At 36.3% G+C, this 22,254-nt stretch overlaps 3 protein-coding genes and 1 pseudogene across 3 annotated transcripts; 2 read left to right on the forward strand and 2 right to left on the reverse strand.

The window, feature by feature from the left end:
* Window positions 1-1,213: 1,213 nt before the first annotated feature.
* Window positions 1,214-6,386, forward strand: LOC120128563 (conserved oligomeric Golgi complex subunit 6-like). Its single transcript, XM_039146228.1, has 10 exons — window positions 1,214-1,630; window positions 1,757-1,904; window positions 1,992-2,099; window positions 2,343-2,410; window positions 2,842-2,965; window positions 3,059-3,205; window positions 3,328-3,594; window positions 3,677-3,961; window positions 5,508-5,654; window positions 5,739-6,386. Exons 1-10 carry the CDS (start codon window positions 1,359-1,361, stop codon window positions 6,243-6,245), a joined length of 2,073 nt encoding a protein of 690 aa, XP_039002159.1. The 5' UTR covers window positions 1,214-1,358; the 3' UTR covers window positions 6,246-6,386.
* A 582-nt stretch (window positions 6,387-6,968) lies between these two features.
* Window positions 6,969-11,365, forward strand: LOC120128568 (annotated as a pseudogene).
* A 410-nt stretch (window positions 11,366-11,775) lies between these two features.
* On the reverse strand, window positions 11,776-21,003 carry LOC120128564 (protein root UVB sensitive 1, chloroplastic-like). The gene is made up of 8 exons (XM_039146229.1): window positions 20,993-21,003; window positions 14,179-14,850; window positions 13,810-14,085; window positions 13,669-13,725; window positions 13,310-13,508; window positions 13,116-13,231; window positions 12,462-12,638; window positions 11,776-12,186 (listed from the first exon to the last, which is right to left on the reverse strand). The coding sequence occupies exons 2-8, from the start codon at window positions 14,836-14,838 to the stop codon at window positions 11,914-11,916; spliced, it is 1,758 nt and encodes a 585-aa protein (XP_039002160.1). The 5' UTR covers window positions 14,839-14,850; window positions 20,993-21,003; the 3' UTR covers window positions 11,776-11,913.
* On the reverse strand, window positions 16,678-19,813 carry LOC120128565. Its single transcript, XM_039146230.1, has 9 exons — window positions 19,672-19,813; window positions 19,295-19,433; window positions 19,081-19,149; window positions 18,534-18,897; window positions 18,288-18,400; window positions 18,010-18,174; window positions 17,736-17,875; window positions 17,143-17,235; window positions 16,678-16,861 (listed from the first exon to the last, which is right to left on the reverse strand). The coding sequence occupies exons 1-9, from the start codon at window positions 19,743-19,745 to the stop codon at window positions 16,702-16,704; spliced, it is 1,317 nt and encodes a 438-aa protein (XP_039002161.1). The 5' UTR covers window positions 19,746-19,813; the 3' UTR covers window positions 16,678-16,701.
* Window positions 21,004-22,254: the final 1,251 nt, after the last annotated feature.

Consider the following 22,254-nt stretch of genomic DNA (forward strand, 5'->3'; position numbering starts at 1 on the left):
GTAATAAGGTGGCTCATGAGTTAGTCTCTTGGACACTTAGATCAGAGAATGCGTCGTTTTTTTGACTCGATTTATCCCCTAGTTATTGTATGTGTTGTAATTCATGACATTGATCCTGATTAATATATTTCGTGGCCACTCGTTTCCCCTAGGTCCTAGAAGGGGTTGAGACTATTTTCTAAAATAATAATAATAATAATAATACCATTAAATAAAATGATTATATATGTCATTATTTTATTAATAAAATGTAAAAATATTTTCCGATTATTATATATTTTTTGATAATTTTATATTTAAGTAACTTGGAATTTAAAATTTAAATTGTTAAATCAGATCATTTCGAAATTTAATCTCTTTAAATCAAATCATTCATTATTCGTACTGTTTCAAGTGTAAATTGCTTTGAATTTAATTTTTGTGTGGGCTTCACGTTTGGCCTTTGTAAATACCCGTAACTTATCGGGCTTTACATTTTAATCGACACAAGAAACAATTTTCGTTCCGGCTTTTTTGCCCGGGTCATTGGAATAATAATTTAAGGTTTTAACCATCATCTAAAATTATTTAGTGATCTACGATATTTGCTACAGTATTAGGTGAATTCGTGACCTCGTGGGTCGATAAATTTTACTATAATAAGCTCACGTAGTACCCAATCATCCGAGTCAATTAAAAGATAATATTTCGTGGAACTAGTCAATCATCGAGTTCGCCATACATTGTAGTAAATGTTGAAGAAAGCTAAATAATATTGGATGAGGCAAAATTAGCCCAGTAAGCTATATGTGTTTTTTATTTAGTCCATTAGGACAAGTCAATATTTACTTTTGGATTTATGGTCTTTTTTACAGTGACACGGAACTCGTCACGTCGAGGTAACGAGTTCTAATTAAAAATATTTTTTTATTTTAACTTTTTATCTCGATGTGATAGATTTTAATAAAAATTATATTTTATTCAAACTTGTCATCTCAGAGTGAAAATTTCGAATAAAAAATAATTTTTTATTAAAACTTTTCACATTAACGTGACGAATTCTAATAATACTATAGATCCCAAAATAAGTTTTAACTTGTCCTAATGAACTAAATAAAAAACCTGTTATCTTTATTGGGCTAAATCAGCCATTGGATGATGGGTAAAATCCTAAATTATAAAGGCCTTTTCGTTCCACCCAAAGTATCCAATTCCAAACCAAACGTGTATACAAAAGAATTTATGATTTTATGCTAGAAAATGGAAATGGATCTATGAATCTAGCTCTACCTCTATCCTCCGACTGTTCAGAGTAATCGGAATTTTTGACAATCGATCAGAATAAAGGAGAGTAGAAGAGACGAGAGGAAGAAAAGAGAATGGTGACAGGGGGGCTTGCTCCTGGGCTGTCGCGTAAATTGAAGAAGGTATTGGAATGTCGAACGGACACCCCCGAAGTTTTGGCTTCTCTCAACACTCTCTCCAATTTCTACACCGAAAACACTCCCCAGGCGCGTCGCAATCTCAGATCCACCATCGAGAAGCGCTCTCTCGATATCAACCTCGATTTCCTCCGTGCTTCTCGGGCTGCTCAACTCGCTTTGGATCTAGTCGAGGACGAGGTCAATTCCCTTGCCGACTGTTGCGATAAGTATACGCTCTTCCTTTCTCTTTTCTTCTTATCTACGATTTTCATTCTCGTATCTCTACGTTAATCGTTCGCCATATCTTAGACTTATTTTGTGTAATTAAAGAAAGATCCGATCGAATCTGATAGGATTGCGAAGGCATTGAGCAGTTGCAGTGCTAGCACCGGTGATATTATCAATACCACCGATAGGTTGAAGCAGGAACTCGAAGTTACCACTCAAAAGCAGCATATAGTCTCCTACTTCCTTCGAGATTATCAGATTTCTCCTCAAGAGGTTTACTTTCTGTCGTAAACCTTTTTTCTTTTTAGTTTTAGCTTCAATACTTTTTGACACCTTTATGTTCTTCTCCTCCATTTGTAGATTAGCGCATTGAGAGATGAAGAGTTGAATGAAAATTTCTTCAAGGCACTTTCTCACGTTCAAGAAATTCATGCCAACTGCAAAATACTTCTCAGGACGCATCATCAGGTTAATAATATATTTCCTAATCTACATATGAACTCTTAACTGTATGTCTATAAATTGCCAAATTAGTCATTGATATCTTTAGATTTAGGATGTATTATAATTTTTCTTTCATGCTCTTTCGCCTGTCAATTGCTTCTGTTGTGAGGTTTCTCTTTCATTGCATATGTTGACCTGTTCCTTATGCTTTCATTTCAATTGTTTATACATTCTTAACACAATCACTAACATGAGAATCCTTCACAGCGTGCCGGTTTGGAGCTGATGGATATGATGGCTATGTACCAAGAAGGAGCTTATGAGCGACTATGCAGGTCAAACATATATAGAATGATAGAACCTTTTATTCTAAGATATAATTAACTAATGCACTATTATATCTGTTGCGAGTTTGAAGGAACATGCTATAAGTAGAATCTCATGTTTGACGTGAAACATATATAGAATGATAGAACTTTTATTCTTGATGGAATTTAGTAATGATATCTGTTAAGAGTTTGGAGTGTAGGAACATGCTAAAAGTAAAATCTCATGCTTGAAATGTTGTTAATTACTGTCGTCCCTCTTGCTGTCCTCAATTCCATACTTTTGTTTCTTAATGGAGTGTGAAAATTCTTGCTACACACTAGATTAATTGGCTCTTGGTGGCTGTTGTCTAGACTGTGTGTGGGATTCTCTAGGAGATACGGGTGATTTTACCAAGTGTTAGATTAGTTGGTTGACGTGTCTTGTCCCTTTCTTGTAGATGGGTTCAGGCAGAATGTAAGAAACTGGGTGACACGGACAATCCAGAAGTTAATGAGCTTTTGAAAACAGCTGTGCGTTGTCTTAAGGAAAGGCCCGTCCTTTTCAAGTATTGTGCTGAAGAGGTGACTTCATTGAGTCAAAATTTTATGTTCATAACTCCACTCCCTTTTGGTTTTTCTGTTGCATGTTATTAAGATTTTTTGCTGTAATCACAGGTAGCAAATATGAGACATAATGCATTATTTAGAAGGTTCATAAGTGCTCTTACACGGGGAGGGCCAGGTGGAATGCCAAGACCAATAGAAGTGCATGCTCATGATCCTTTACGTTATGTTGGAGACATGCTAGGATGGTTACATCAGGTTTGTGAAAAAAATAGTCTTCTATATGGTTTCTGCTTCTCTTCTTCATATAGTTATATTTATATTAAGAAACATTTAATTTATTTTTTTGTGTTAATTTAGCTTTCCTGCGCTACTTATAGGCCTTGGCATCAGAGCGTGAACTTGTGCTTGCTTTACTAGATCCTGATGCACTGATAGAAACTGGATCAGCTGCAAACCCATTTCTATCCAAGAATGTGGAGAATGATCTCGGAAAGATTCAAGCAGACTTGACATTTGTTCTGGATAGGATTTTAGAAGGAGTTTGCCGGCCTTTTAAAGTGAGAGTTGAGCAAGTTCTACAAGCACAACCTAGTCTTATAATCTCTTACAAACTTAGTAACACGCTAGAGTTCTACAGCTACACTGTGAGTGATCTCCATTTCTAGTTATTCTGGTTGTATATGGTTTGCTTGTCATCTGTTGATAACAATATATGTTTTCTTACAGATATCAGATCTACTAGGGAGAGAAACATCTCTTTGCAATACACTTTGGGCACTCAAAGATGCTGCACATAAAACATTCTTTGAAATTCTGAAAAGTCGCGGGGAAAAACTTTTACGGTATCCTTCCCTTGTTGCTGTAGATCTTTTACCAGCGCCAGCTGTAAGGGAAGGAGTCTCTGTGCTGCTTGAGATAATTGACACATATAACAGCATGATGGTTCCTGCTTCGGGGAAAAAGCCAGCTTTTGATCCGGTTATATCTGCTTTACTTGATCCGATTATTCAGGTGTGTCAAGTTTTTTCTTGAATGAGTGCAGTATTTGTTAGTGATACTTACAACTATGTTGCACTGATACGGATACAAATACGGGGACTGAAAATGGCAATTCCTAAAATTGCAGGGTACGGGGACGACAAGAATACGTCATATAAAAAAATTAAATTATAATTAGATGTAAAAAATCATAAATGAAGTTAATATTTCACATAAAATTAGAAAATAAAATCCATAAGTAAATTATAATTTTAGAAAATAAAATTCATAAAGTCCATACTTCATAAAAATTTGAAACCTAAGATTTGGGAATTTTGGTCTAAATCCCAAAATTGTTTCTGTGATCAAATTTGTAATTATTGTAAATTATGTAACCTGCTTAGTAAACCCTAGAATATTCAAGGACTAACTTTGCGATTATGCCATTTTTATTATAATCACAAATCCCTGGCTTTATTCTAACATTCAGACGCGCCTCCCTTATTTCTTTTCCTCCTCATTCCTTCGTTTTCCCTTCTTCCTTTGTTGTTTCACGAACGCTCGTCCACAATCGTCGTGCCGTCGTTGTTCTTATTGATCTAAGGTATGTAAGTTGTCGGCCATCGTCCAAAAGCTTCCATGTTGTGACCCCAACCCTCGCCTTTAACATGAGGCTATGTTGATATGAAACCTGCGAGCTTTGCTCTCATCCGCCGCCGCCGTGGGTCGTGTTGCAGAGTCACATGAAGAAATCAATATTCGAGGAGCAAACGACCATGTCTCTAAAGAACTGGCACAAGGCTGCCAAGAAGAAAAGCAAGAATAGAGCAAGAGGGGATGGATCCGTGGGGATGAACAACCATTCTTTCGCCGTCGATGAGCATCAATTTCACGCTGAGCCGAGGAACATCACCAAAATTACCCCTAGGGACGCCCCTGGATAAGCTTTGACCGTCCCCTAATTCGGTTAGCCGTACCCTACCACTGTGGTACGTACCCCAACAGTCCCCGTGCCGAAAACGTATCGGGTTACTTGAAACGGGGCTCCTTTTCCATCCCTGTGCTTCTTAGACTTGCAATCAAGGTTTCAAATAGCGGTCGAATAGCGGTATCGTGGTTGTTATATAGCTGTCGTGGCGGTGTCCGAAACCGCGGGATCACACCAATAGTGGCAGAAATGGCGCTATTGTGGAAAATAACAGTGTGAAGCGGGATCACACCAATAGCGGCGGATTGCGGCCGCAATTTACCGGATCGCGGCAATTGCGGACCGCTATTCCACTATTATTCTGTTATTTTAATTTTAAAAAACAGGTTTTTTATTAAAAAAATCAGCTTCGAAAAAAATTAACGATTGCGATATCCGTAATAGCATCTGTTATATCCACAACCGTGATAAACGCAACGCGACCGAAACATGACCACGAACACTATTTAAAACCCTGCTTACAATATTAAGTATTCCTGTTTTCGGATAGTTAACACCTGCTCAGATCCCTGTTCGCTGCATTAGGATTTGGGAGTAAAATCTTGTTGTTTCTGTCCAGTTGATTAACTTACTACCTCTAATGGAATGCAGATGTGTGAGCAAGCAGCAGAGGCACACAAATCAAGGGGATCTGGGCACTCATCAAGAAGCCGCCGAATGAGTTCTGACTCAGGCCACCTTAGTAGTTATGCAGTTGATGCAATTTTATCAAATAACAACTCTGCTACATTCTCTCAGGTTAATACTCTGCTACATGCACGGTTGCACTGTTTTGGGCGTTAGGTTTGTTTTTTAAAACTCATATATCATGAATTTATGCAGAATAGTGAAGCTCCATCCAAGATCTTCCTTATCAACTGCTTGTGTGCTATTCAACAACCATTACTCGGACACGAGGTTGCAGCTGAATATGTAAAGAAACTCGGGACTATGATTGATAATCATGTAAACATTCTCGTGGAAAAAGAAGTTGACACAATTCTTAGAAGATGTGGCTTGTCGACGAAAATGCATCACTTCCGTAATTCGAAGGATACAACAATCGGGGCACCATTAGCTGAGGTGGAGGACACAACTCCGGCTTCTCTTTCAGAGTGTTTGAAGGCTTTCTTTGGATTTATTTTGGGAAGCGAGAGTTCGTTGCCTGAGTTTGAACAGATGCAAGTTCCGAAGTTGCGTGCCGAAACATGTATACAGGTAGCTAGGTCACTGGCTGATGCTTATGAGCTTATTTTCAATGCAATCATGGACCCGAAAAACAAATACCCAGATCCCAAATCACTGGCAAGGCATCCTCCAGATCAGATAAGAACCATTCTGGGAATATGAGGCACTGGAGCATATTTACTTTGAAAAACGTGAAGAATCAAGTCATTTTTGGGGAAATAACTTGATAGTATAAACTATAGAGGGTTTATTTTTCAAGTAGACAAACAATTACACTATCAATGACAATGTATCCCCTTCGCTGATGTCCGGACATAATGCTTCCTGAGTTTTGTTTTCATTTCTTGGGTCAATTAGTAGTAATTTGGTTATGTCAACAATTAAGTGAAACAAAATCCCTTTGTTGCTGTTAGGTTAAGTGGGGCAAATTTTATGTTAAAGAACAAACTTGAACTTATAAAATTTTAGAGGTTTAAAACAAATTTTTAATAAAAAATATATAAAAAATTTAAAACATATAATAATTTTAGAATTTTAGGGTGACCATCCCTCCTTAGTTCCATCCCTGAACGTGAGGAAGGAAAAAAGAAGCAAAATATTTGATGTTTGACGTGAGTTTATAGCTGCATCGGACATGACAAAATGAACATGAAGCCAAAGGAAAGGGAAAGATGTAAACGGTGGACTAAGGATTTTCGATCAATGTTTTTATGGCTATACTTGTACAGCAGTTTCTCTTAAATCAATCAAATTATAAAATAACTTATTAGTTACTTGTATTGAATGAACGATGAATCTGAAATGCTTTTCCTTTTGGAAGGAAGAAGAAAACGACTTTTCTTCCTTCAAATCAAAGACTTTTGACTTTTATTTTCTCACCGGAACTTGTTATCTGCATACCCCTGAAGCACGGAGATGACAGGGATGATTGGAGGAGTGGCCGAGAGAGATGCACAGAAAGCCCATGTCTCCATGGCGTTGGTGCAACTCTGCAATGGAGGTTATCATGTAATTACCAAAGTAGCCCTCAATGTTGGTGTTAACAAGCTTGTCTTCTGCGTCTTCCGTGATCTTCTTGCTCTCGGTCTTCTTGCACCCATCGCCTATGTTCGTGAAAAGTACGACCTTTTTGTTATATTTTTTATTTGGGTTTGACTCTGCTTCTGTTGTTTTAAATCAATAGCGTTTTTAAATCGATTCCTTTCATTTTGCTTCTATTGATTCGTTCGAACTCACAATTTGAGATTTCGATGTTCTGTTTTAACTCAATTGCAGAGATTTAAATTATTGCGGTCATTGCGGGTGTTGCTGTCGATAAACTATAGATGGAATAGCGGCCTGTTATTGCCGCAATTGGCTGTTTACTGTTAAAGTGCGGTCACGATCCACCGCTATTGGTGTGATCCCGCTTCATACTGCTATTTTTGGTACTAGTGGTTTTGGACACTACAGCCTTATAGCGGCCACTATTCTGCTATCCGTCCGCTGTTCAAATCCCTGCTCAGTTGTATTAAGATGTTTCACTGATTTTGTTCTCATTAAGATGATCTACATTGTATGCATAGGCTAAATTGACTGTCTTAGTTATTTTTGGTTTCCTGGAAGCCTGAATCGGAAATATAACTTATGGGGTCATTTTGTTCCTCTTTTCCTGCAGAAGGATTCGACCTCCCATGACTAAACGCCTCCTCCTCTCTTTCTTCTTTCTCGGGTTAACTGGGTGAGTAGTTCTTCTAAACAGCCCTAATTGATATGTTATTGTCTCTGTTTGTGCCTAGTGAAACTTCCTGCTAGCCAACTTATCTGGTTCTGATTACCTGGAATAGGATATTCGGCAACCAGCTTCTATTTCTCATTGGCCTGAGCTACACAAATCCAACTTATGCTGCTGCTATACAGCCTTCAATTCCAGTCTTCACCTTTCTCTTGGCTGTAATGATGGGGTAATGGAAAACAAATTTGTACTTTTATGACATCAGTTCATTTCTACATATCTTATAAATTAGATGCATGTGTTTTGATGTCTGTTGCTTTTGCCATATTTTGTATGGAAATCTACATGCAGTACGGAAAGAGTGAATTTGCTCAAAACCGAAGGTCAAGCGAAGGTTGGAGGTACACTAATCTGTGTCTCCTGTGCAATATTAATGGTTCTGTTCTGTGGTCCAGCTTTGATTGGACAGAAAGATGCGGACTTTGCTCATTATGACATAAGTGCCAGGGGTCAACCAGAACCTTCTGGATGGCTTGCGTCTAGGTTTTTGGAGTTTGGTCTTGAATATTGGCATATTGGAGTTCTATGCTTGATAGGGAACTGTATGTGCATGGCTGCTTTCCTGGCCATTCAGGTATGCCTACCTATCATATGTAGGGATGGCAAGCGGGTACAATTTCATGGATTCCGCACCGCACCCGCTCTAATTGGGGCGGGGATGGGTATAATTTTAGTGGGTAGTGGGCGGATGTGGATTTAGAAAGTGGTACCCGTCGCGGGTAGTGGGCGGGTAATGGGTTTGAGACTTTACCCGCCCCGCATCCGCCCCGCATCCACCCGCCCCGCATCCGCCCGCCCCACATCCGCCCGTCCAAATAAATATCCATTAAATTTTGGACCAGTATGAATTTAAGTGTAATTTTAAGAGCTAATTTATAAATCCTAATATTGTATAAGATATAACTTGTACTTTAACCAAATATTAGGGATAAGTTTATGCATAATTTTTTTTCTTTCAAACCTCTTGTCTTCACTCTCAAGCTTATTCAGGTATGTTTCTTCCCTTTTTACTTGAAATTTAATTTTTGTAAGAGTCAATTCCATAGTAATTTCGTTTTAAGCTCCTCTGCATTTCGTTTTAAGAGTTTAATTTTTATTTGCTCGTACTGATTTTTAATTATTTTTTAGATTCATCTTAATGTTTGTTTTAAGCTTAATTTCTTAATGTTCTACAAATCAGTATTTTGTGACTGAGCACCCACGTTTTTTGCTAACAGAGTCAGATCGTTGCTTCTCAAATCTCTATTTTTAACGCCACTGAATAGAATTAAGTGTTTCACTTGTGCTTCTCAAACCTTCATTTTTAACGCCATTGAAACAGACTTTTTCAAATTCAAATTTCAACCGAATATTTTGCAATATTGATGTTTTATTATGGTGTTTTATGAGAATGATGATTGTAATACTGAAGTATCAGATGTCACAAGTATTGCTTGAAATTTTAAAATGTTGTGCCAAAGAACAAAAACATTATGTGTTTGTCATTTATGTTTCTAGACTTTAATTATGTCTTTTATTATGATGTTTTATGTACTTTAAGATCTATATTAACACTTAACTCAGATAATCATTGGTTTATTTTATTATGTTTCTTAATAGATGTGTTTGTTTTATGTTTGTTTCTTATGTATAACTTAAGTTTGTTGTCAGGCGGGTCTAGTCGGGTACGTCTCCAGTGGGTAGTGGGTGTGGGGATGGATTTGAGAATGTACCCGCGTGGGCGGGTGTGGATTTGAAAATTTTTACCCATCATGGGTGGTGGGCGGGTGGTGGATTGAAAAATATTAGGTGGGTATGGGGATGGGGGAGGGGGTATCCGCACCCGACCCGCCCGTTTGCCATCCCTAATCATATGGTTGATTTTTGGACGATTATTAACTATTTGCTCTTTTACCACTTTTATTAGCTAGTCTTCTTGTCTGAAATTTTCAATAATCATTAATCAAAATGCCTCGGTGCAAAGTTTTGTCCATGCAAAAGCTGTTCGTTGCTTGTATTAGATTAAGTTTCATATCTTACTTGCTGGAGGTAACAAACAGAAATCTCTGTTCAAGACGATAAATGGACAATAGCGAGTGTGGCCATGAATATAATTTGAGGTTTGATATGCCATTCTTGTCCCCGACTGTTTTGATCCGTGTCTCATTAGTTTTTTTTAATGATCTGATACTATCTGTTATGATCATATAATTAGGTCCATTGCAATGCTTTGCAATGCCTGTTTTAAATTTTAATCATATCTTGGAGTAACTATCTGTGGTGCTTTTATATTGTCTTACTTAGGCAACACTATGCATTTATGCAGTATCTACTGTTTGCTTTTGCTTAGTGGTCTACTTTCCACAAGGACTAACGAAAGTGATTCTTATATATTCTTATCGTTAACATCTACATTGAATTCTGACTTATTCAATCACATGCATCTTTATTTATAATTTGAACTTCACGTGTATTTTCTTGCAATTTAGTTTTGAACCATGTTGAAGGCTCATTTTCTTCTAACAATTCCAGGCTCCCATTTTAGCCAAGTATCCTGCAAACATTTCTGTCACAGCCTTTTCCTACTTTTTTGGTGCCGTATTGATGGTAACAACATCCTTTCTTATGACCAATGAGTCAACAGACTGGAGGCTGACACAGTCTGAGCTTTTTGCCGTCTTATATGCTGTAAGTTTCTTGCGGACTTTGTATTATCTCCAGTCTTAAGAACTTTTGCAATTCATGTTACTGAAAGAATAGAGTTGCTGCTTTATTGTAGTTTCAAATGTTATCGTGTGCTTCTCATAAAATCTTCCGGGTCAATGCTTGATATTCTAGTTTAATGATCAAGAATGAGGTTCAGTTTTCAATTTTTTTAGTCATTGTAGCATAAAGGCTCCATGAAAGTAACAATAATGTGAATGTGATGTCCTTAAAGTATCTTAAAAACTTAGCTGCCTACCAAATAGGTAAACCATAACCCTAAAGCTATGAGAGTTTCGGTTTTCTTCAGGGAATCGTTGCATCTGCTCTTAACTATGGACTCCTAACGTGGTCGAATAAGATCTTGGGGCCTGCTTTAGTTGCTCTTTATAATCCGCTTCAACCTGCAGCATCGGCATTTCTATCGAGAGTTTTCCTCGGCAGTCCAATTTTTTTGGGAAGGTTGTATTTCTCTCTTCTTGTACAAAGTAGAACTTAATAATTTCTCATCAAATACAGAAATAACACTTATTTTTGCTCACTTCACTTAGAAAAAGCTAGTGTGAACTTGGTTGGTTTTCTTTTTGTTGTGGTAACAGTGTGCTTGGAGGTTTCTGATCATTGCTGGTCTATATATGGTCACTTGGGCGTCCTACAAAGAAAAGCATGCCGCTACGGGAATGGTGCCTCTTGTCGTTCGGCCTTCCGAACCTCCCGTTCACAAAGATGCAGCGATTAGCAGGAGCCCGCACCACCGAGGACACATTTTCTCTTCCGTTTTATCAGCGAAGCCCATTGATTAACTTTGTTATCCGGTGCGGTGTAAAGTTACCATGTGCTCTTTTCTTACAGGTACAGTTTTACTAAAGATCAAGTAGCCATTGTAGACTTTGATGGGTAGCAAAAGAGAAATTCATTAAAACCATCTTCAAACTGCTATAAATTTAGTTTCTTCCACCTTTATGTCTTAATTTGTTAGAAGCAATGCAGTTTGACAGGACATCAATGATTTATTTAGACACAATAAAAATTCAGCCATTGTAATGTTTTTTTATTAAAATTATTACCTAAATTAATGGGAGAGAATAGAGTCAACAAAATTGTGAATGATGTATATAATTTACATCTCATGCTGCTACTTGCTATGAGCAAAGTCTGATTTTTAAACAAGATACCCAAAGGAACATACACATTCGATTCGTACAAGAAAAGATTTCACTCAATGATAATACCTCCCAACTGCCTTGTAAAAGCCTAACTTCTTACAAAATTTGTTAGAACTTGGAAGTGAAATTATCCCTACTTTTCTGAAGCCAAAAAAAAAGATCAAACCATTCCCGATATCCTTTCTCACATCAACAAGAGGCATTCGATTCATATGGCTTCGCAAATGGGTCGGATTCTGTTCAGTAAAGGCCTTGCAATAAGTCCATCAGTTACCCAACCTACTGATTCACTGTCGATTTTAACATGGTTGAATTCCCTTTGCACGTACTCGAGAGAGATTTGTAGCCTACCCCCTTGTCTGCAGTCATTGGAGGCACCCCTCGATTCGATTCCTGCATTTCTCTCCAACCAGTGCAAGTAATTTACTTGGAAAAGTGACTTCAGCATGTCTTGTGGAGAACAACTTTCTTTAAGCACTACCTGGTTTACCCAAAAATAATCTCGAATTAGTATCGGTGCCTAGTAGCTAGCCTACAGCACTACATAATCATTGAGGTCGTCCTATTTCGATAGCAAAGTATTCAACAAATTTATAAGACCAAATTGTGTTCAGGCATTTGTAAGGGTGACAAATAAGAAGATTTCTCTAGGCGAGATGAGAAGGAACCAAGCTCAGTCTTTCAAGAATAAGTGAAGATGTTGCCCCTGTGGAATGAATGAAAAGGGGCTAAAAGCCACAATGGTTATTCACTTACACAAAAATTTCCTTCTTGTTCAGTCAGAATGTAGCCTTCATCTTTATACAGACTGAATAGAGCCAGTGTATCCTCCTTGTTGTTGACAATATCACTGAGTTTCGATCCCAATTGCAGCCGAACCTCAATTTCAGAAGCTGCCTGCTTCGCTTCGGAAGATAGAGCATCTGACCGTACCTGAAAATGGGAATTCATAACAGAATCTCTTAGATTTTATACTGAAATTGTTACGATCAACTCTAGAAAAAGATTTTGTGTGTTTTTTTCCACTGGTGCATTGACTAGTTTACTACTTGAACAGATTTTAGAAAGTTTAATTGATACGATAGATTATCGCATCTCAAGGAATGCAACGATCAAGGACTAGAAGTCTTGAGCCCTGGTAAAAGCCCATGTTCTAGAGAAGCAGAGTTATAGACGAAACCCTTCAAGCAAGTTTTCTTTTAATTTAACAAGAAAATTAGTTTAATCACAAAGAAGAAATTTTTGAAGTTTTAACCTTCTTAATCTCCAAGGTTATCCAAGTTTCTACAAATTCCTCAACCAGGATATGCATTCAATAGAACAAAGAGGCAACCTAGAAAAAATTAATCTCAAAGACCTCATCAAGAATTGACCCTAATCTCAAAGACCTAGAGAAAGACAGTAACTCACTTTGTTTGCGGATATAAAATTCAAGAATGGTACATCTGGAAAAAATGGCTCCTCGGCATTGACCTCTTTGATTGAAGGCGCTTGGCCACTCAACAGATATTCACTGAATACCAAACCTGTTAAAACAATAAGATTTCCATTACTTAATGAACTAGAACTCCCAGGTAACAACACTGTTAGCAGAGATACATTACTTGCACGATAGGGGTTTAAAGTCCTCAGTTGAATAGATTGATATGATTTCAGATTGCAGTACATATGGATCCAAGTAACCACACCAAATGAAGCAAGGGCAAAAGATGTAGATGAGCCAAAACATTTAGCCAATGCTATACCAAGAGCAATTCCGATCGACTTGCTCACCATTCCCTGAGCTTCACCTTTTGCAATTACCTAAAATAAATAATTAGCTTTAGTAAAGCCAATGTCACAATATCATTAGCAGGAATGCCGCTAACATGCAGAATCCAATTCGATTATAGTGAAAGGAAGACATTTTTTGGGTATTAACTGCATACCAATATCAGATACTACATAAAAGAACAAACTTTACCTCAGCAAAGTTCCTTTGAGCAGCGAAACCGGCACAGAAACAACTCCTGGTAGCAGCCTGGAATCGATCAGTGATATTGATTAACGAGAAAGATAAAGGAAACAAGAACAGCACTATACTTGATTATAATAATTTGAATACCTGGATGAGAGTAGCTGCTGATCTTCCAGCCCCAGCAACAGCACCAATAAGAACAAAGAGATGGGGAAAAACAGGGGTCAAGATTTCCAATCCAAAGGCAGCATTTTCGAGGAGATCGGCAAACAACCTCCACCCTTTCGGATTGACATCGAAATGTCTACCGTATTTGGACAACATGATTTTACTCAAATACCCAATTCCATCTTTTAGCACCCAATTGATAGCAGCAGCCGTGGGAATAGCCCCTTTCCCCAACCCGACAGCATACAGCAATGCCTGAACAATAGCCAACAAAAAGTGAGCACCAGATGTTCTATAAAATTCCTAAACCAGAAAAATAAGAGCAAGGAATTAAAAGACAATTTTTACTTGGGTGGCAAGAACGCCACTGATTTGGCTAGCAACGCCCTGAACGCCTCTCCAAAGAGCGTAATCAAGATAATCACTGGTAACGCTGTCGGGGAAACCTTCGGGGAGCAACAACCGCATCACAAGTTCTCTGCATTGCCCCCAAAGAGTTGAAAGCGACGACGATTTCGTCAAATTTACAATCCCATTCGAAACGACAAACGCATCATCTAAGAAATCGGGAATGAGCTTAGTCCACTTGCCCCCTCTCACTTCCCAAACGACGCCATCTTCCTCGGTATCCCCATTGGTTCTCGCGAGGGCGGGAGATAATTGGGAATGACAGAAACAAGCAAGGAGCGAAGAAAGGAATAAAAGAAAAGGATAAGAATGAGAATATGAAGATGAAGAATCGTCGTCCCACCACCAAGAATCGGACCCAAACGGTCCATCATCGTTGTTGTTGTTTCCGCCGTCACATCCGCCACCAACAGGTAGCAAAGGGAGAGAACCAGAGTTAGCAGTAACAATATCAATAATTGGTTTATAAGATGCTTTGATGGGTAAGAGGGAAAATAGAAAAGGGGTTGTAGCCGCACGGATCGAGGGAGATGATGATGATGAAGGGAAGGCAAAGGGTGAAGAAATGAGTAAAGGCCTGCAACTGAAAGCGCAGGCCATCTGTTACAGCGCCTTCTCTGTTGCACTAAGCGTCGCTTTCGAATCGTCGTTGCTACTTTGAAGGATTATTATGTATGTGAAATTCCATAGTAATAAAAATAGTTTGCGTGGTGAGTCAACTCAGAGCTCGGAGCCTGAGAGAGAGAGAGAGCGCGAGCAAGGATTTTTACGGAGGTTCTGTTAGGACGGTAGGTGGCTTTTATTTTTTGTCAAATAGGTCCCCAAACTATAAAGTATATTCTAAAATAATCCTTAACCTTTAAAATATCATATATTGGTCCATAAACTATGAATCAGTTCTAAATTAGTCTCTAAACATTAAAATGTTTTATATCCTCATTCCACTCTCATCCTTTGGTGATAGAATAATATGTTTTGAATGTATTGAAAATTGAAATTGTGACCTTTTAAAAAATTTAATATTTCATCTGTTCCATTAAAAATATCGCTTTTAAAACTTTAATCATGATTATTATAATATTTTAAAATATTAAATTTTATTTAAAATATATTTCAAAATTGCTTTATTAAAGGTTTCTAAAATATTTTTTTCTTCATATTTTTATCAATAATACATTTTAAATAATAAAGTCAAAACTAAAAGAATTGAAAAAAAGTCAATAAATAACAATTTAAGTAAGGCAAAGAGAGTAATATATTTTTAAAGGTCCTAAAAAACTTCTAGAAAATCACAGGTTTAATTCTTAAGATCTTTAAAAATATATTAAATTTTCTTAACTAAAAGAATTAACGTGATGTTAACGGAAGATAAGATAGGAACGGTAATTTAGGATTGATATAGAATTTTCTGAAATCTGGAAATTAATCTGAAATGAAAATTATAGTTCAGGGACATCATGTGCATTTTGTTAAAATAACAAGTACATGTTCCGTTTTACCCCTTTGACTTTAATGTCAGGACCCTTCATTCAAGAATGAATTTGTGCCCAACAACAAATAACATGATGGAGACATGACCGATGATACTGCTGACGATGATTATCGCTATTGGCTAAAAGGGTTTATACATTCTCATTTTAATTTCATCTGCCACCAAGAGTCGCCATAAATCAAAGTTTTCGTTTCTAGAGTGTAGTTTTATAAGGGACCTTAGTAGAAGGGATTGTTTATAATCAGTTTAATATCGTTTAAATAAATTTTAGATTCGAGTCTTTATATGTATAAAAAAATATATTATGAGACTTATCCATCAAAGGTAAGTATATTAGTAGGTACATGTTAAGACAAAAATTTTAAAAACCGAAAAGGAGAAAGAATACTATAAAATTATTCAATATGATACTCTTTTATTTACATATAATATCTAAAATTACATCTTCATATTAAAAAGGAAAATATAATATAATATTTAAATTATTTTTTATGCATTATTATTGTATTTAAAAAATATGATATTATGCATAAATTAAATGGTTTTTTTAGTAAAATAATTGTTGTTATTCCTTGATGACCTAGACTCGAGTACTATAGATGTAAGAGGTGTGAACATTTAATATTAAAATATTGAGAGTTATCTTTAAATAAATACGATTTTATAGTTACATTAAATTATTAAAAAAAGAATGTTGTTTAGTTTTAAAATATTTAATATATTATTTATAACCTATAGTTTTAATTGGTTAATAAATCATAACTATATCATATATACCATAAATATCAATTAAAGGGTTAATATTTATATCTATTAGTAATTATTTAAATAAATAAAAAGTTATGTTCAAGTAATATGAATGGGTTTATAATTTTAAAAGATATATTATTTTTATTTTATTAGATATGGTTAGTGTTAATAATATTTATAGTTTTGCATAGTTAATTTAAGACACAGACTGCAACATCAAGTTATTTGATGGTCAATGGAGGCGTGTGTCCGAAGGTCTCACAAGATGATACCAGACGCATTAAATGTAGTTTGTGGACAAAGGGTTGGAGAATCTCAGCCTCTTCTTCCGGAGCAAAGGCCATGCAAATGCTAAGCTCTTGCACTGCCTTACCATATTCCCTGCCATTTATTTTAACATTACATCAGATCTAGAGACAAACGTAAGATTTTATATAAGATGATGAATTTAAGTTTTTAAAATTCTAGAAGAATAAATTTAAACTTATAAAATTTTAAAAAATGAGAATAAATTTTTAATAAAAAATATATAAATAAAATCTAAAATATATAATAATTTTAAATTTTTAAAAGTGCAATCATTTCAACCTAATCCACCTAAGTTCATCCCTAATAAGTCTCCTGAAAAAACACACCTGCTTTTGTGAAGTTTCAAATCATACCTATTATAATACAGCATCATGCCATGGTCTCTCCTTAGGGCCCAATTATGTGGCTGCAAAATCAACAATCTTTCTGAAGCCTTGATGGCTAGTCTGGATGTAGAGATGAATATAAAATTTTATATTAAGAGTCAAACTTATAATATTTTAAAAGAAACTAAATGAAAATAAATTATCAAAAAAAAATATAAGGGTAAATTATAAATTTTATCACTAAACTTTACTTTCTCTCTTATTTTGCATACTTAAATTTAAAAGTTTTCAATCAAAACAACGTCATTTTGCATCTATATAACTGCTTATTTTAACGTCATTAACTATTTAACGGCTAAGTGACAAAAAACCTAATATACTAAGTACAGTGAGAAAATTGAAAAGATCTAAAGTACAGTAAATGAAATAGGAGAGAAAATAAAGTTCAGTTATCAAATTTATAATTTATCCAAATACAAAGAAAATTATTAACCATGATTTCTAAACTTGTATTCCATAAACCGTTCAAATACTTCGGTTCGGTCGGTTTTTAGCTCAACTCTACATGAAATTATCAGAAAGTTATATTACTAAAGTAATAAAGATTAATTAGAATTCACCTAAGATCTTGAGGCCGCAATAAAGGGACACCTGGTTTATCGATTTGGTTATGTCTGTCATCAGTATTATGAAGCTGCCTTAGGGGAGAAGTCAGCATCAAACCAGGATTTGATCTCGAAGCACGTTTCCAGTGAAGCCTCTGCAAATTTCTTTTAAAGTTTGTTATTTCATGTGGGAAAGAAATTTTACAAGTATACTTTGTGAAGCATGGACAGCTAACAAAAAAAGTGATTTAAGAAGAACAAACAGTTGGCTATAAGGAGTAGAGCTTACAATTAAATTGGCTAGAGAGATCCCAATAATATCACGGTTTGTAGCTATCTCAAGCCCTAACAGTGATGTACCAGTTAAATCAGATGCCATTGATCTAGAGTCCTCCACACACCTTCCATTTACAACAGCGAACAAGCTGTGTCCTGAAGTCTCCTTGAAGAGCTCCTACCGAGAGAAGTGTACAAGTTAAGTGAATCCAATTTCAAGTCGGAAGAAAAAAGGAGTTGCTTGCACCATGAAAATAAAATACAAACATGAAGTTTCAAGATTGAAGTAACCTCTGGGTATGCTGTCTGCGGCCATATCAGAAAATCTTCCCCAACACAAGACCCCACGATAGTTAGACCAAGTCGCCGACAAACTTCAATGTAAATTATGCTAACTAAAGTTGCTGCAATTAATAAGATCATGTTATCAGACTGCCTAAACTGACGAAAAAATGGTTAGCAAACAAATATTACAGTGGGAAAAACCATTGCAGTGTCACTAGATCAAAATTACGAGGCTTATTGCATGAAAGTTACCACTGCCATATCCAGAGCTCAGCACTGAGTGTAAGTATGAATGCTTAGAGTCTACAAGAACAGGGGATCTTTTAAAGCCTCTCAACTCAAAAAGAACTAAATTGACTGCCTGCAAAACTTCAACCAGATGGCAGCCTATGTCCCTTGAAACTAGCTCCGCCTCGACTTCTTTAGTAATTGCGTCTAACTCACTCAGCCATTCAGATACGGTCTTTACACCCAAAGGCATTTGCTCCACAGTATCCCACTCTTTGGTATCAGATGAGAAAGAAACGTTCATCCTTTCATTGAGAAGGGAACAAGCGTCCATCTCTCGGTTGTAAGCCATGAATGCCTCATCTTCAGCTGCAACATAAAGCAAAGCCTACACAAAAAAAGGATATCAAGCAAAATAAAACGTCCAACTTACGCTTCAAGAGCATGAACGAAGGAACAACACAGCAAATGAACTAGTGAAGGCCACATAAATTATCTATTGGGCAGCACCATTTGTCAAACAAAAAATAAGATGATGTAGGCAGGTAGACGTCACTCATTATATGTGTACCTTAGCAAGTGAGATGTCTTGGTCTTTGGAATGAAAAGAGATCTCCCGAGTGAACTTGTCCCTCGCAGTCTTTAGAGATGGTGACATTGTAATTGGAATTCAACAGAATATTAGAAAAAGAAAATGTAATAACAAGATGATTAACATGGTGATGCAGATATCCAGAATGGATGAGCAGCATATATGCATATATTATATATAGATGAAGATCAACCTCCTGATCAAATTTTTGACGAGAAGAAGAGTCATTAGGATTGGAAACGAGAGGGTAAGCAGAAGCAGAAGTTGAAGTAGCAGCAGAGGTCCTACTCCATTTTCTCAAGTCCTTGTGATTATGATGGTGGTGATCATACCTGATGATCGTAAAGAATAAACGGATAATGCTTCTTCTGCCTCTCTATTATTATACTAGTACCATAAAATTCTAATTCCCCCCATCGATTAAGAGATACCAAACAGTCAAATTATAGTAAACCCACTTAGCAAATTAAATTACTAGGTACAGGAAAAGATAAAAGGTTCAATTATCACGAAATTACTAATAAAGCAACAAAAAAAATGGAAAAGAAAGAAACAAGTTCAAAGGCTTACCTGATAAGGCAGTGATCAGCAAATGTTTGAGAAACCAGAGATGCTGCCGGTACGCAATATACTGTGCACGGCATTGTTATGAGCTAAAGCGAAGAATAGAAGATCTAAAAGAAAATCTCTATAACTAATTAAAAAAAAAAGTTAAATGGAAGAGGATCAATCGTATTCTCTAGAGGGAGATGGGACAGCAGTGAATTTGGAAGAAGAGGGTTTCATGATTTCAAAACACGAAACGGACGGTTTAGAAGATGAACTAAGGCAAGCAGAATAACAAGAAGAACAAAATAGAGAGTGATTTAAACACAAGAAGCAAAAAGAATTACCGAAATCCATTACAAGTTGAGCAGCTAAAACTGAAATTCAACCAAAATAGTTTGGTTTCCAATTGGGAGAAAGAATATACGCGTTGGTAACATTGAACTGAAAGTTTACACCAGGGTGGAACCGTACAAGATTGGCAGGTAAGGCGACGGTTTCTTCTCCTCCCTTCCTTCAACATATTCGATACTGTAACCGCTGGACCCGTCATTTTTTTTTTGTTCAAATTTGATGCGACAGAAGGGTCATATTGTTTTAGTATAATTAAATAAAAACTTTTCGTTTTATATAAATCTAAACTCTTGAAAATTTAACAATCTAATTAATCATTTATCCAATCTTTTCATAAATTTAAGATAGAAAGCGTTTTGCATGAAACGAAGACTTTAGCTCAAGTCAAATCTAAATAATCATACAATTTAGATCCTATACCACTAAACTTTAAACTTTGTATAGTTTTTACCACTCAACTTACGATTTTGTCATTTATAACATTAAACTTTAATTTTTATTTCAATTATACTATTAGGCCGTTAAATCGTTAACAACCGGATCAAAACGACGTTGTTTTGGTGAGGTGTCTAAGTCGACAGCCGTCAATACATCATCACGTCGTTAAGGATTTAACGGTTCAGTGGTATAATTGAAACGAAAATCAAAGTTCAGTGCTATAATTGACAAAATTAAAAGTTCAATGGTATAAACGATACAACGTCTAAAGTTCGATAGTATCTAATATAATTTACCCTAAAATTTATTTGTATTGTGCTTGAATTTAACATTATTTGATTTATAAATAAGATAAATAAGGATAAGCAAATAAATTAAGCTCTACCAGTTTATAACTCAAATTGAAAGAAAAAAAAATAGACCTGCGATTTGATTATATTAACGTAGATAGAAAAAAACAGACCTGCCCAACAAAAGGGCAATGTTTTGCTGAAGTAAAGCCCTGGAAGCTGATACAAAGTGACAAGCATGGTTTCAGTTTTTAGGCTGAAACGCCTAATACATTACATAATTTGATACCACCTCCAATTATCACACTCAACAAAAGGGGGGGAAATAAGGGATTTTGTTCTTAAGACTCTTCCATACAGAACAATGAAAGCATAGAAATAAATAGAACATGCACTGTGTAACTCGGAATCTCACCGCTATAGTGATACATATTATACATCAGAATACGAGTACGGCCGTTTCATCTTTCTCTCTGCTCCTTGTAATCTTGATAAGCTACATCTAACTGTTGTCCCGAAGCATCAGGTAACCACTCAAGCACATATCTTTCCTCAAGGAAAGGTGCACGAGCCGATGCAAACCGGCTTCCAGGGGAAATAGCATATAGCACATTGAAAAAAAGAGTGCCGCCTAGTAGTTAAAAGCTTTAATAAAAGGGATAATGAGGCTCCTCCAAAAATGGGATGCCAACCAACCCATAACAGGAGTACACCGACAGAAAACAAACACGCTTTATATGGACTGTGTTAATGACTTGAGGTAACCGAGACTTCATGTGTTTTAAGATTTTAACGAAGCTGATAGTGATTATAGATGTTGAAAATCCAGTGACTATACCAGCTATGATTTCCCGCCCCAAATATCCGGTGTTCCCTTCGTTGGAAAACCAAGACTGTAAAATCTTTGTGGATCTGTTGGCATCATAACAACCAATAATTAAATTGACGAAAATAGCATTAAGTAACACCTGGATCATTTTTTTTATAGAAATGTAAGGCCTCGTTAAAAACCCCCCTTCTTGATTAAGGAGCTTGATAATAAGCTCCTTAATCAGCGAAAGGAGGAAAAGAGTGCCCTGAATATTATTAATAATGGAAAAATTACATAAGATACAACCATTACACCAATAACAGTACATAAATCTTAAAAACATCCCCTGGCTTAAAAGCCTTTACAATACATCAGACTTAAAAACACCCCCTGCCATAAAAACCTTCACAGTAGATTAGAAAACCATGGTTGACTCCTTGCAATCAACCTATCCCACTCTTAGCTAAATTGTCTACCTCCCCATTGCACGCTCTTGGGATCCACCTCACTGAATGTATCTTACCAGTGATAAGAGTCGAAATCTGATAGACTATAGACATTAAGAAAACAGGAGCTAAACCCGGGGCCTGAATCCATTCTACTGCCGATTTACATTCAGTCTCGACAATCAACCTACCCACAGCTTCCCAACGTGATGATAAAAATAAATCAATGCCTCTTTTAATAGCCTTTAACTCCACAAGTGGAGGATTT

Source organism: Hibiscus syriacus, unplaced genomic scaffold (assembly GCF_006381635.1).
Source record: "Hibiscus syriacus cultivar Baekdansim isolate YM2019G1 unplaced genomic scaffold, ASM638163v2 tig00110481_pilon, whole genome shotgun sequence".
In the NCBI taxonomy this organism is placed as follows: Eukaryota; Viridiplantae; Streptophyta; class Magnoliopsida; order Malvales; family Malvaceae; genus Hibiscus; species Hibiscus syriacus.

What these genes read in the sequence shown, in the direction of transcription:
- LOC120128563 (XM_039146228.1), top strand. Translation starts at nt 1,359, where the DNA reads ATGGTGACAGGGGGGCTTGCTCCTGGGCTGTCGCGTAAATTGAAGAAG. An exon ending in GCTTATGAGCGACTATGCAG is followed by an intron (nt 2,411 to 2,841) that starts GTCAAACATATA and finishes CCTTTCTTGTAG; the next exon opens with ATGGGTTCAGGCAGAATGTA. An exon ending in TCAAGTATTGTGCTGAAGAG is followed by an intron (nt 2,966 to 3,058) that starts GTGACTTCATTG and finishes CTGTAATCACAG; the next exon opens with GTAGCAAATATGAGACATAA.
- LOC120128565 (XM_039146230.1), bottom strand. Translation starts at nt 19,745, where the DNA reads ATGCCGTGCACAGTATATTGCGTACCGGCAGCATCTCTGGTTTCTCAA. An exon ending in CGCAGACAGCATACCCAGAG is followed by an intron (nt 18,175 to 18,287) that starts GTTACTTCAATC and finishes TTCTCTCGGTAG; the next exon opens with GAGCTCTTCAAGGAGACTTC. An exon ending in TCTCTCTAGCCAATTTAATT is followed by an intron (nt 17,876 to 18,009) that starts GTAAGCTCTACT and finishes AGAAATTTGCAG; the next exon opens with AGGCTTCACTGGAAACGTGC.
- LOC120128564 (XM_039146229.1), bottom strand. Translation starts at nt 14,838, where the DNA reads ATGGCCTGCGCTTTCAGTTGCAGGCCTTTACTCATTTCTTCACCCTTT. An exon ending in CAGCAGCTACTCTCATCCAG is followed by an intron (nt 13,726 to 13,809) that starts GTATTCAAATTA and finishes GATCGATTCCAG; the next exon opens with GCTGCTACCAGGAGTTGTTT. An exon ending in ATTTTATATCCGCAAACAAA is followed by an intron (nt 12,639 to 13,115) that starts GTGAGTTACTGT and finishes TCCCATTTTCAG; the next exon opens with GTACGGTCAGATGCTCTATC.